The sequence below is a fragment of the Trypanosoma grayi genome (genome assembly GCF_000691245.1).
Source record: "Trypanosoma grayi strain ANR4 Tgr_6_V1, whole genome shotgun sequence".
In the NCBI taxonomy this organism is placed as follows: Eukaryota; Euglenozoa; class Kinetoplastea; order Trypanosomatida; family Trypanosomatidae; genus Trypanosoma; species Trypanosoma grayi.
Window position 1 is genome coordinate 37,526 of NW_008825625.1, and position 12,308 is coordinate 49,833.

Consider the following 12,308-nt stretch of genomic DNA (forward strand, 5'->3'; position numbering starts at 1 on the left):
CGACGTACATGTCGGGGCACTTATCCAGCCCCCTCTTCACCCCAAAACGAAGCAATTATAATACAGAAGCGTACAATAAAACAACAACATAACCAGCAAGGCATCAAAAACAACAATACAACGAAAGAATCCCGTCTGCTGCTCACCGTATCATCTGCGCTAGAGCAAACCGCGCCCTTCACCCGTGGATTAGTCAACTGTTGTTGCTGCACCCATCTAAGAGCCTGATTTTGTTTACTTGGTCCAGTAACTTCAACCAGAAGAAAAGAAAACAGTGCAAATAAAAAAAAATGATCAGATACCTTTTTCTTCTCCCCATCCACTTCACCTCATCATACATGTTATTACGACTGTACATGTTAGATATCGATGGATTAGGAGTAAGATGATGATGTAGCTCATTGACAAATAGTACAAGGGACATTCGACCATTATATCGTACAAAGCAACAAGACTTGGTGGAGGCTCTAAGAGAGAATCACGCCGGCGTTCGACAAAGTTGGCACACAGACGCGGGCGTGACCCATATGCCACAGTATGAGCACTTGACTTTGACTGGTTCTTGCGGTCGGAAAGGCTTCGGTGGTTTAAAAGCATTTTCGTCTCGGCTCACGCCTTGGAAGACCGAGCTTGATGTTGAACGCGAGCTTAGCCGTGAGCCAGTTGGGCGCGGACGCGGACCAGGGATGCTGTCCCCGCACAAGGTGCATCGGCTGCCCTTCTCTCCCCAAATGCCGCACGTTGAACACTTCCGTTTTGTGTGCAAATTCGCATCGTAGGATGAGACAGTGCGGAAGCAGTGATTATGAGCAGTTGGGTAGTTGGAGGTGGAGTGACCCAACACGCCCATTGCAAGCTCAATGTTTGTTCCTGATGTTATCGTTGATGAACGACCAGTCTACTCTAGATACAAGAGACAATCACAAAACAAATGTGCAACAAAGGAAGAAAGACAAAAAAAAGGATACAGATGCATTTACTCAAGTATTATGGTCCTTCATAGAGGCACTCTTCACAGGGTATAACCACATGGCCCCGCCACCCCTGGCAGGACAGCATATAGTGAACACACCGTAGCACACTTCTCTCACAAGAGAGCGGGATAGTGATGTGAGTCTTTTTATTTTTAACGCCTGTGGAACCAATTAACAATGGATCAACTAGGTATTCATTTTATTAAACTCCATCACTGCAGCTGAACTCGGAGGTTTTTTTCTTCTTCTTATTGCACCACTGCCAGCAAATCCGGGTTGGCCCGCAACAGAGTCACAAGGTGTGCACCGCTAGGACCAGACAGAGCCTGCTGAATGCGTTCACGGAAGTACGCATTGGGATCCTTTACGGATTGACAGACGTCAATCGGGACCCGGACAGCACCCTGCAGTGGGCAAAAAACATTTGTGAATCCTGAATCGTCAATGTGTTGTTTCAAGTCCCCAGCAGTATGTGATTTGGGTGTAAAACTTGTCACGTCATCGCTCTCCACGGCGCCATGAATCATTTTAAGGCATCCAAGGACACAAGTTGCCCATGTCTCTCCATTTCTCTGCAGTTCCGAGCACTCTCCAAGTAGACATGCCAGTGCTACCACACACACTTTTCTCTCCAATGTTCCCATAACTTTCTGAACGTTGGGAAGCCAGACACGCTGAAACAGCATCCAAAAGAGCCCATCCTGAATAAGATTCACTTTGGCCACGACATCATCAGCACCATGAACAACAACCACAATTGACAAGAAAATGATCAAAATACGAAGATATTTCGGCGTTCTAGAAGTTTGCAGTCGTTGGAATAGTGCCTCGTACACGGATTTCATAAAAGAGGAGATAATCTCCTTAGGGTACGCTATTATAATCGCTGTGAGAATATTAAGTCCCTCATGGTCGTAATTCTTGTACTGGAGGAGGGAGCGGAAAATCGCCAGTGTCTTCTCCGTGAATCCTTTACCGTGCACAAAGCGCGGATAGTGTTCTATGAAAGCCACCAAAAGACGAACAACGGCCGGAATGTTGCCCTTCTGCTGGTACATGTCAGGAATAAGAAGAGGCTCCAGTAAAGCTTGATAGTGTGCTGGGGGCTCTGGGGAGTTTGAACCGTGCGTATCAAGTAGCTGTGCCATGATTTGAAGCGTGTATGGCACATACTCAAGCACGTCATTCTGCAAGATGAAAATCATGGGCTCCCACAATACTCCTTCAATAGCAGCACCATCTTTTGGGCGGATTTGGATGCACTTTGAAATCACCTCGAACATACAATGACTAAACAGGGGGTTGGTTGGGTTCTTTGCGTTCTCTCTAACAACAGGGGCTATGCAAGTGATGATGTCGCCCACAAAAGGTGATACGCAAGAACTGCAGTTCTGACACACTCGCAAGAGGCATTGCATTGTGTAAGCACTCGGTCGCCGATCCTGCTGAATCCGCATGCAAAGATTTTGTAGAAGAGGCGCTGCCTTATCCGCCAAGTTTTCGTTTGTTATGACAAATTCCTGCTGACCAGATCGCTGAACAGTAAGAATTCGCTCGACAGCATTTGCAGCGTATGCACGCACCACTTCATCTTGGCATCGAATCCACGCGGTCAAAAGTGCTATCACCTCAGGGAGTAGTTGAGGTTCAATGTGAGCCCGAAAGGTCGCAATAAATCGAATGCAACCCGCCTTGATTAAGAATGGGCTTTGTGTGGACACATTGGACGACAGTTCAGAGAGGATATTCTGTTTCAAGAACGAATCAAATGGCACGAGGTTGCTCAAACGTTGTGTTGCCCCTCTTTGCGAGTTCGCATACTGTCCTTCCAGCGACAGTGCAGAAACCAGATATATGGCCAGATCCTTTGCCTTCCAATCACCAGCTGCAGCAGATGTTATGAGATGCTGCAGCCGAGTGGTGAAGAGCGGAGCAGACTTGTCAGGGAACGAGACAATTAATGATCGAACCAGCTCACCTGCCTCGCGCCTTCGAGTATGAAAGTCACTGCCCTCAATGTCCCTTTGAATGTACACATCTGGCTCATTCTCGTACAAATCAACATCATCATCCCGCAGTGCGAGATTTGGCAGAATAACCTGCAACACGAGGTTTTCAAGCACTTCTGCGTTGTTGAAAACGTCGCGCATCGACCCGCGACATGCGGCTGAGAGGAGGTTAATTCCCTGAATGACTACGTCGTCCATCATACTGGCACGACTCGCCGGGGAGGCAATGGTGTCCCACACAACTTTCAGAAAACCACCGGCGTATTTTTCAAAGTCTTCGTCGAACCGAAGCAAAAAGTGCGTCACACACGCCATCACGACAGATTTCAACTCAATCAAACTCGCATCATCGGCAACAGAGCTGTTGAACTGAAGGCATCGCAAGAGCACGTTCACAAACTTCTCCATACTCCAAATTAACTCGTCGCCAAGATCAAGGGTGGTCATGTCACGGAGACATTCCACTGCTGAAGTAAGTCCCTTGCACGCCGTCTTCGCTCCCGTGCCATTCTTTTCCATTTCATCCAACAGCAGTTCCATGGAACGGAGTAGCGGAGCTGTTAGCGCCGTGTATATAATCCGTAAGTCACTTGCGAACTCTTCAGAAAGGTCCGATTGATTTCTGTACCGTCCGAGGATACTGTGAGCCGTTGACAGCGCTGCACACTGCATCGTCATATCCTTCTCACTGATCAGTACCTGAACAATGCGATCAAGAGCATTTGGCCACGCCTTTGGAAAGTCAATCTCGGCTATCATGGTAATGGCCTCTGCAAGATTGCGCTGCACATTCGGGGCAGCACGAAGCATAAGCGATGTGATAATGTCACGCGCTATAGCCTTGTCGTTTTCAGTGATGCAATGTTCAGCCGTGGTTGAATTCCAACACATCTTAACCGTGTTTTTAAACACAATGGAACAAAAAGACGCTGCTGGCCCGGGTGAAGCAGCCATGTTGAGAAGGAGTAACACAAATCCAGTCTGTTGGTCAACACGATCCTGAAACTCCTTGATTGTACGCTCTGCCTTGACCCTCTCATCACTGTTCATGGAAACTGCCCACTGTGCAAGCTGAGCCAAATGTTGTGCCAGTGTAGCATCATGTGGGTCTATCGCGTTAATCATTCTTCTGTTTTTTTTTTGTTCTTTGTTTCGTGTTCTTTTGTTTGTTAATATTCCCAATCTCCTCGTCTGCTTTTTCCCACTTTTACCTGCCGCTCCTTTGGCTGTTTACACCTGTGGGAGAAGTGGAAGAAGAAAAGAAAGATAGTCTCAGCCAAACAGGGCACAGTAGGCCTTCGGAAGTGAGGACGGCCATGGCAGGCAGGTGGTCAACACCCCCACCCCCAGCGGCCGCATTCAATTTGTCATCACAGCGTCAATGGCAAACAAAAAGACAAAAAAACAAAATCAAGCACTACGTCACAATAAATAGTAAATCGTGTAAAAGAAAAAAAAACAGATTTCGGTGTGTATTTTCTTGGTAAGTTTTTGTTTTCCTTTTTGCTTTCCTCCATCTTCACATCCAGTAACACAAAGCATGGCAAGGCTTCCTGGATGTGTGGTCATCACCCAGATATTCCTATTTACAAACCACCCACAATCCACAGACTATAACTTCGGTGCAGCCTGAGCCGTGAGGCAAATGAGACCCGGGAGAGCTTTGCCTTCAAGAAGCTCCAGAAACGCCCCACCACCTGTGCTGGTATGTGTAATGCTTTCCTGATAGCGTTGTGTGGCAGCTGCTGTCTCACCACCACCAACAATTGAAACGAGTTGTTTGTTCTGCCGTATCGCCTCAGCAATGGCTGTTGTTCCTGTCGCAAAATTGGGGAACTCAAATACCCCAACAGGACCGTTCCAAATGAGCGTCCGGGCATCTGCAACAGCCTTAGAGCATATCTCATTTGTCTTAGGGCCAAAGTCCAGAGCCATGTAAACATCTGGTATATCAGCCCCACCTGTAATGAAAGGTTCCTCATTTGCGAATGACTTAGCGCAGTTATGGTCGACAGGAAGGATCATTTGCACCCTCCTTGCCTTCGCAAGGTCCATCAACTCCCGCGCAATGGCGTGAAGGTCCAAGTCGCGCCCCTTATCCCTCGCGGTGCGCTCCACCTTGGATTTGCCACACGAGTGGCCCCGTGCCTCGAGAAAGGTGTAAGCCATGGCGCCACCGATAATGATTGTCTGGGCAAACTTCATTATGCTAGAAAGCACATTAATCTTATCGGATACCTTAGCCCCACCCACAATACAGAGTACGGGTTGGGTCGGGTTGCGCATGACCATATTGATCGCTTTGATCTCACGATCAATCAGGTATCCGGTTACACCGGCACCCAGAACACGTGGGAGACCCGTCATGCTTGCCGTCATTCGATGCACTGTACCAAACGCGTCACAGACGTAAATATCGCTAAAAGACGCCAACTTCAACGCCATCCGGTTTCGCGCTGCAGTACTCGTCGCATCCTCGCCTGGAAAGAAGCGCAGGTTCTCCAGCATCATTACCCTGCCATTCTTCAATTTCTCCACAAGAGCGGGTGCTTCTTCCAACGTGGGGCAGAACACCACCTTCTGTCCCAGCAGCTCCTCGAAACGGGACAGAATGCGCTTCAGAGAAAGATGTTCACTTGGCTTCTTTGGACGGCCAAGGTGTGAGCCAACAATCACACGCCCACCGTCACGTACGATTTTTGTGATGGTTGGGATGGCCGCGCGGATTCGGCTGTCGTCGCGTATTGCCTTCGTCGCCTTGTCAAAGGGAACGTTGAAATCCACACGGACGAAGACACGGCGGCCGGCAAAGTCCAAGTCATCCACTGAGAGCTTCGGGGTCAGGGCGGCGCGGAGGTTCATGTGCACGCCGAAGTCGAACACGCGCGGCAGGATGATGGGGAGAATGGTCCACCCGACCATCGTGGCGTGTGGATCGCGTGTCGATTGAATGACGACGGGAATATCAACAGAGTTCCGCAGGCGGGCGATGAGCGTGACGGTGTTGTCCTGCACGTCCAGGGGGTGGTTGGGGATGAGAAACGTGATGCTCTTGCCCTGAACCTCCCCAACCTTCCAGCCGAAGAAGTCGCAGGCTGCACGGTTCATGTCCACAATTACCATATCGTTGTCGCCAATAACAACAATGTCGCGCAACGACTTAAAAATCATATCGATCCTGGATTGCTGCAGCATCGCGCCCTATCACCTAGTATTAATGGATAAATCAGTTGTTGTTGTTTTCGAATCCTACAAATAAAGGAAGGAAAAAGTAACCAATACAAAATATATGCATAGATAAATTATCCCTTCGAGGGTGCAACCTTCATAATCTCCAGAGTTGTTTTAGTTTCTTTTGAACGCATTGCGCGCATGAAAGGTATACGGAAATAGCCTGCTGCCACAATCTATTGGGAACAAAAGGATGTAGCCTGGAATTAATAATCTTTCCTCGTTCTCTGCTCTCCTTCTGAAACATCACAGAAGTCGAAGGATGCAGCATGGTATACATAACGAAAAAACAATGGCATATAGTAAGGAAATGCTCAAAACATTGGTCTGACGGAGAAATGGTATACCTGGTCTTGTACAACATGATGGACTAGTCTACATGCGAGCACGCTGCAGCATGATGATGCAGAACTCGTCGTATGTAATCTTGTTTCCCCTGCTGTAGCGGGAGATAAGCCGATTCACATCTGTCTCAGACGGCGTCAAGCCATAGTGTTCCATCGCAAGATACGCTTTGACGAAGCGGTCTCGGTCAATATACTGCTGGTTTTCGTTGGCATATTTTTTAAACTCCATACGAAGCTCATCATCAAAGATAGCGCCATCGGCAGTGTCGTAGACAGAACCCAAGTAGAGACGGGCGTGCTGCTTCATCAGCATATCTGAAACCGTCGAGCTCGTGCCAAATGCACGCACCGCTACGGACTTCGGAGGAGTGCGGACGGCGAGGAGAGTTGGAACGCACTGCTTTGGCTGGGTTGCGCCAACACCAGTTGTTTCCCGCAGAGCGACTTGGTTATCTTGAGTTATTTTGCGTTGATCATTCTCTCGGTCTGTTTTTTGCTCCTGCTGCTGCTTCTGCTGCTGCTTCTGTTCGTGCTCTGGCTTCTGATCCTGCTCCTGCTTCTGCTCCGGTTTCTGATCCTGCACCTGCTTCTGCTCTGGTTCCTGTTTCTGTTCTGGTTGTTTTTGTTTTGGATCCGGCTGTGAATTCAGCTCAGCGCTTTCCCCATTCAAGTCTGCAGCGGCCAACACATTGGACGCCGCGCTTCGCTCCTCCTCGCATGGTACTGATCGCGCAGATGCTTCTACCACGAGAGAGCTGCTGGAGTTCCGCCGGACGATGTTCTCGCGGACGTATTGAAGAACGCGATCCGCCTGTTTTGGGTCAGACCGAAACGCATTCCGGATGGCCTCCAAAAGATCCGGCTCCTGAACGCACCCCCCACTATCAGCCTCTTTGCCGAGCTCCTGAAGCACTTGCGAGATGGTCTGTAGTTCTTCATCTGTCACAGTGGATGACTCCAGCGGCGTGGTTGAATCGAAGGAGAGGATTCGTGGCCCCTCCGCGAAACAGCGGATAAAATCTTCCACAGAAATTTTCTTGTTGCCTTCGTTGTCCGACGCCACGACGATGGCGCCCATCACGGCAGCGAGTGTCTCTTCGTCCAACATGGGGAATACATCACGAAACACCTCACTGAGAACTCCGAGAAGTTGATTGGGGTCCACACAGCTGGCGTTTTCATCTTTATCCTCTGGCAGCACCGAGAGCCGCTCCAGCTCGCCACTTTCAAGCATCTCTTGTAGCTTCTCACAGGCTCTCTGCATCTTTTCCTCTGCGGCGGCGACAGGCAACTGTGCCAGAGTAATGTTCTGCACAAAGCCACGCACGAAATCTGCAAGGGTTAAAAGCCCAGAGTTATTTCGGTCGGCGGTAACCATGATAAGGTCACAAATCTCACGGATCTGGCTTTTATCCTGTGTCTCGCTCGAAAGGGTTTCCCAGAGTGCATCATATATATCAGTGGACTCTACATATCCATCATGATTCCTATCCAAGACGGCAAAGGCCTCCTTAAGAACTTCGATCTCAGCAGGTGTAAGTTGCTGCACGAGTTGATGAGCATGTGCATCAACAAAGGCTGCTGGAAGCACACCCTGGTCCTCTTGGAAGGACCGGATGAATTCCGACAGGCACAACCGTCCGTCACGATCGGCGTCGGCGCTGGCCATGATGACAGCTATGATGTCACTGTAGTTGTTATCTCGCAGGTCAGGGAATCTGTGCTTGAGGTTGTCCTTAAGAGCCACAATGAGTTCATCCTTATCAATATACCCATCTGCCTTTGTGTCAATGCGGCGGAAAGTTTCTTGCAGCGTCTCGATTTCTTCGTCACTGAGACGAACACGGATGGACGACACACAGCTGTTGATCACCTCTGCCGGAACCACGCCCGGCCCATCCGCAAAGGACATGAGGAATTCCGTGAGACTCAGTTTTTGGTCCTTGTCCTTGTCCGCCACATCAAAAAGTGGGACGAGATACTCCTCCAGTGGGCCGAAGCGTTCTTCGCCTACGCATCGGCGCACCATTGCGAGGAGCTCCCCCTTGTCAACGTGTCCGTCGTTGTCGCGGTCCATGTAGATGAAGGCGTCGCGCAGCATGTCAGCCTCCTCCGGGGAGAGGCTGCCAAGAACAGCCGCCGTCGGGGAGCCATTTCCGATGTGAGACATCGCCTTGATGAGAAAGCAACTGGCGCCGGTACACCGTGCTGCTGGCACCGACCAAAAAACAGCAACCACAAGAGCAAATACAAAAAGAAAATGCAGCCGTATTTATCAACAAAGCAAACAAAAAACAATAGCAGTGGGGGTCAAATACAAAGTTGCAGCAGCCACTTCGGCAAAAACTCTGCCCTCCTGCCACGCGCCTCCGTCAAGGAGGAACGAAAACAAATATGCAGGCAAGAAAAGCATGAATATAAAGGGATGGAGATACAATACAATACAATCACGGATAAAACCCCGGTGATGTCATGACACGGTGAAAACCACGACTTCCTTTCTCTTTCTCTTTCTCTTGTGAATTAAACGAAGATCCATGCACATCTCTTGGCCGNGAACTCAAAACACGCGAGCTTTCTCTCGCACCATGCTGCATCCTCTCTGACCTCTCTCTCATCTTTTGCAGCCTATGCCGCCAGAGCCGCTCCTCGTGCTCACGCTGACGCTGCTGTCCTTTTTCCCAAAGGAGAAGCTCCTGTTGTTGTTGAAACTCAATAGACTTTAGTGCTCGCTCATCATGAAGAAGTCTTCGCTGCTCCAATTCAATCTCTCTCGCAATTCTTTCCTCCTCTACTGCTTTCTGGCGAGCCTCCTCCCTCTCCTCGCAGATGCGCCGCCTTTCTGCAGCCTCAGCCTCCAGCGATGAACGGTTGACCTTCGCCCGCTGCAACGAGGAGACGAGTTGCTGGGTTGTGCGGAGCTTTTGAAATAACACCCCGTTTTGTTGCCGATTGGACGCTTCTTGCAGACGCTGAAAGGAGCCACGCAGGTTTTCTTCGCGCGTGCATTGCTGGTTGGCTTGCAGCAATTTGGCATGTTGCGCCTTGTACTCCGTGAGACGATTCCTACAGCGAACCTCCTCCAATTTAGCCCCTGTCACATTTGATTTTACTTCACTCGCTTTCCTTTCCTTCTCTTGTTGTCGGTTTTCCATGTCACGTTTCTTTTGCTCAAGAAGCTGCTGAGCGCGAAAGAGAACTTGCTGTCGGTGCATCTCCCGCGATGGCAACGACTTCGACTGCTTCGGCGTAACGTCAGGATCCTGCATGCATCCATTCTCTTTAGCGTTGCTGCACGCAAGCGGTTGCCCGTGGCGCTGCTCGTGCATCAGCCCCCCACCTCATCTAGCAAAAGGGATTAGAGCAAAAAAAAAAAAACAGGAGCAAAACAGAGAAATTTCAACTTACAAAACTCAGCCTTTAATCACACGCAAATTTTGTCAGACGATGGGGTGTGAACGCCATCAGCCACAGGAACCTTTTCATCATTGTCCCACAGAGTGATGACAAAAGGAAGTGAAAAGGAGCAACGCTAAGAGGAACCGGATCGCCTCGGCCCAACATAGTGATCGTAATAGTGTTTCATCCACCGCTGCGCCAGGTCGAGGTCAAGCTCAATGTGCTGCACCTCGTGGTCAATCAGCTCCGGGTCCAGCGGCGAGGGAAATAGGTGAATCAAGCAGCCGCCGTACCTGTGACCGCTGTCAAATTGGTGGTCGACAACATAATGCTCTTGTTTCGCCACTAGCGCCAAGATAGCTAGACGCAACTTGATGAACTCAAACATACACGGTTCAATGTCCTGCAACGGCTCTTTTGGCTCCCCCTTCACATCTGTCAGTCGGCTGCGTGCGATGCCACGGTGTAGTGCAATCTCACACAATAGGTACTGCGTTGATGTTCGTAGTTGCTTGGTGCAGATGCAATCAATACAATCGCCGAAATCACAATAAGGAGAATACACAATCGCCGGATCGTACGAATGGGTACCGTACATGCTCATTCCCATTGCCTGAGCCACTTTTGCAATACCGAGCGTGTAGCGCCGCTCAATGCCAGAGTAATCCACACCCTCAGGCATACGCAAGGGACGACTCCGCAGCTTGTTTCGCAACAGTTGAGCCACAAACAGCTTCATTTTGCGCATGAGAAACAGTTCTTCCGCCACCTCTAATTCCGAGCGGTCAGTCTTAATAGAGATATACTTGACACGTTCGTCATCGTCTAGTTCACGTGGGAAATAATGGGAGTAAATCACATCCCCAACTGTCGGAACATTTCGCCCGTCAACTGTCATCTGCTGTTTGTAGGGGAACCACCGAACGAGGCTCTCGGTACGAGGATTTGTGGCCTCAAGGTAGCCATGGATGTGGCGGGGAATGCTCTGCGCAGACAGTGTCTCGCCGCTATGCTTCATCATGCGCTTCCAATAGCGCGTGAGGGGGTTGTGTTCAAAAGCGGGGTTGTCCCACATGGACATGCAGCGCCCCCGCGATGGACGCATGTGTGCGCAACCGCCCCACCACCTGCAGATCAAATGAAAGAAAAAAAGAAACAGAGAACATAAATGCCAAAGAAAGCGAGTGACTCGGTGAGAGAAACCCTAGACTGGGGGAAAACAGACAACGAAACGGGTTTTTTCCCCACGTCAATGGGGCCTGCGCCACGTCCGCCGCGCCTAACCATGCGGCTTCACGACCCCCCGCTCCAGGGACGGGTGTGTGACGGAGAGGCAAGACAGAATATGGCCAAGCGAAAAGGTCAAGCAAATGGTCACTCTTGTCGCAGGAGAGGGAGGTGTGGAATCGTCAAACGGACTTCCATCAAGCGCCTTCGCAGCAAGTATACCTCCTCTTTTTGGCTCATTGGGGCACTTCTGGTTTTTGTGCCAGGGCATGCACTGCTTCCCATACTCGTGCTTTTAGTCATCTTTCGCCTGAACGCGAAGCTCATGCATACAAATGCGCAGATGCATATTCTCCTTTTGCAGCCGCTCAACCTCCGCCGAGTTAAGGTCGCCCGCAGGAATTGCTGCTGAGACCGGCGTCTCAAAAAGGTTTTAGTGGCACAGAACCGAGTCCGCGCCGCTCCTCCTCAGGGAGGAAGTTCCACAAGTCACCTGCCACTTCAGAAAGGAGACGAATACTGNACTTTACAATTACGTTTTTGATCGGCGTGAGCCGCATCCTTACTGAATCTGGCACGAATGTATCCGTTGCGTCGTTGGCCTCCGAAGCTCGTGCAGGCTTATTTTATGTGCAGCAAGCAGGTTGTCGACACAGCGACCCGCATTGGAAGCGTTTTTGACCTGGAAGGACCGCGCATCCGCATCGTCCAGTAATGATCGAATGACGCTTTTGTCATTGCGCCATCCACACTGCCGGCGTGAACATGTGCGTAGCTTCACCCAACTAACCTGCCCGTTCAGCATCCATTCTACGGTTACGCGCAAGGTACGATTCAATTTTCTTCTCCTGGTGAACAATACACTGTTGCAAGCGGGCCGCAAACCGCTCGGTCCACTCACAGCTCACTCTATACATTTCAGAAAGAAGATATCACCAACAACGCACCCGGTGTGGCTGCTGTTAATGGTCTCTTCCACTTCTGCGATCAGGCATAATAAGAGGCATGATTCGTTTAGGAACAGAACAAAATCTTTTAATATATATGGGGCAAACGAATACGCAAGTCGCCAAACCTGCCGTCTACTCCTCCTCCTCCTCCACGTTGAAGAGATCACTTTC

The 12,308-nt window shown here is 50.0% G+C and overlaps 6 protein-coding genes across 6 annotated transcripts; all 6 read right to left on the reverse strand.

Annotated features, from left to right (window-relative positions):
* Positions 1-478: 478 nt before the first annotated feature.
* DQ04_00061240 (hypothetical protein) lies at positions 479-850 on the reverse strand (the record flags this gene model as incomplete). The annotated part of the gene is made up of 1 exon (XM_009308014.1): positions 479-850. One exon carries the CDS (start codon positions 848-850, stop codon positions 479-481), a length of 372 nt encoding a protein of 123 aa, XP_009306289.1.
* Positions 851-1,222: 372 nt separating this feature from the next.
* Positions 1,223-4,108, reverse strand: DQ04_00061250 (putative CAS/CSE/importin domain protein; the record flags this gene model as incomplete). The annotated part of the gene is made up of 1 exon (XM_009308015.1): positions 1,223-4,108. One exon carries the CDS (start codon positions 4,106-4,108, stop codon positions 1,223-1,225), a length of 2,886 nt encoding a protein of 961 aa, XP_009306290.1.
* Positions 4,109-4,594: 486 nt separating this feature from the next.
* DQ04_00061260 (putative PAS-domain containing phosphoglycerate kinase) lies at positions 4,595-6,178 on the reverse strand (the record flags this gene model as incomplete). Its single annotated transcript, XM_009308016.1, has 1 exon — positions 4,595-6,178. The coding sequence occupies one exon, from the start codon at positions 6,176-6,178 to the stop codon at positions 4,595-4,597; it is 1,584 nt and encodes a 527-aa protein (XP_009306291.1).
* Positions 6,179-6,589: 411 nt separating this feature from the next.
* Positions 6,590-8,731, reverse strand: DQ04_00061270 (putative calmodulin; the record flags this gene model as incomplete). The annotated part of the gene is made up of 1 exon (XM_009308017.1): positions 6,590-8,731. The coding sequence occupies one exon, from the start codon at positions 8,729-8,731 to the stop codon at positions 6,590-6,592; it is 2,142 nt and encodes a 713-aa protein (XP_009306292.1).
* A 277-nt stretch (positions 8,732-9,008) lies between these two features.
* On the reverse strand, positions 9,009-9,890 carry DQ04_00061280 (hypothetical protein; the record flags this gene model as incomplete). The annotated part of the gene is made up of 1 exon (XM_009308018.1): positions 9,009-9,890. The coding sequence occupies one exon, from the start codon at positions 9,888-9,890 to the stop codon at positions 9,009-9,011; it is 882 nt and encodes a 293-aa protein (XP_009306293.1).
* Positions 9,891-10,093: 203 nt separating this feature from the next.
* On the reverse strand, positions 10,094-11,041 carry DQ04_00061290 (hypothetical protein; the record flags this gene model as incomplete). The annotated part of the gene is made up of 1 exon (XM_009308019.1): positions 10,094-11,041. The coding sequence occupies one exon, from the start codon at positions 11,039-11,041 to the stop codon at positions 10,094-10,096; it is 948 nt and encodes a 315-aa protein (XP_009306294.1).
* Positions 11,042-12,308: the final 1,267 nt, after the last annotated feature.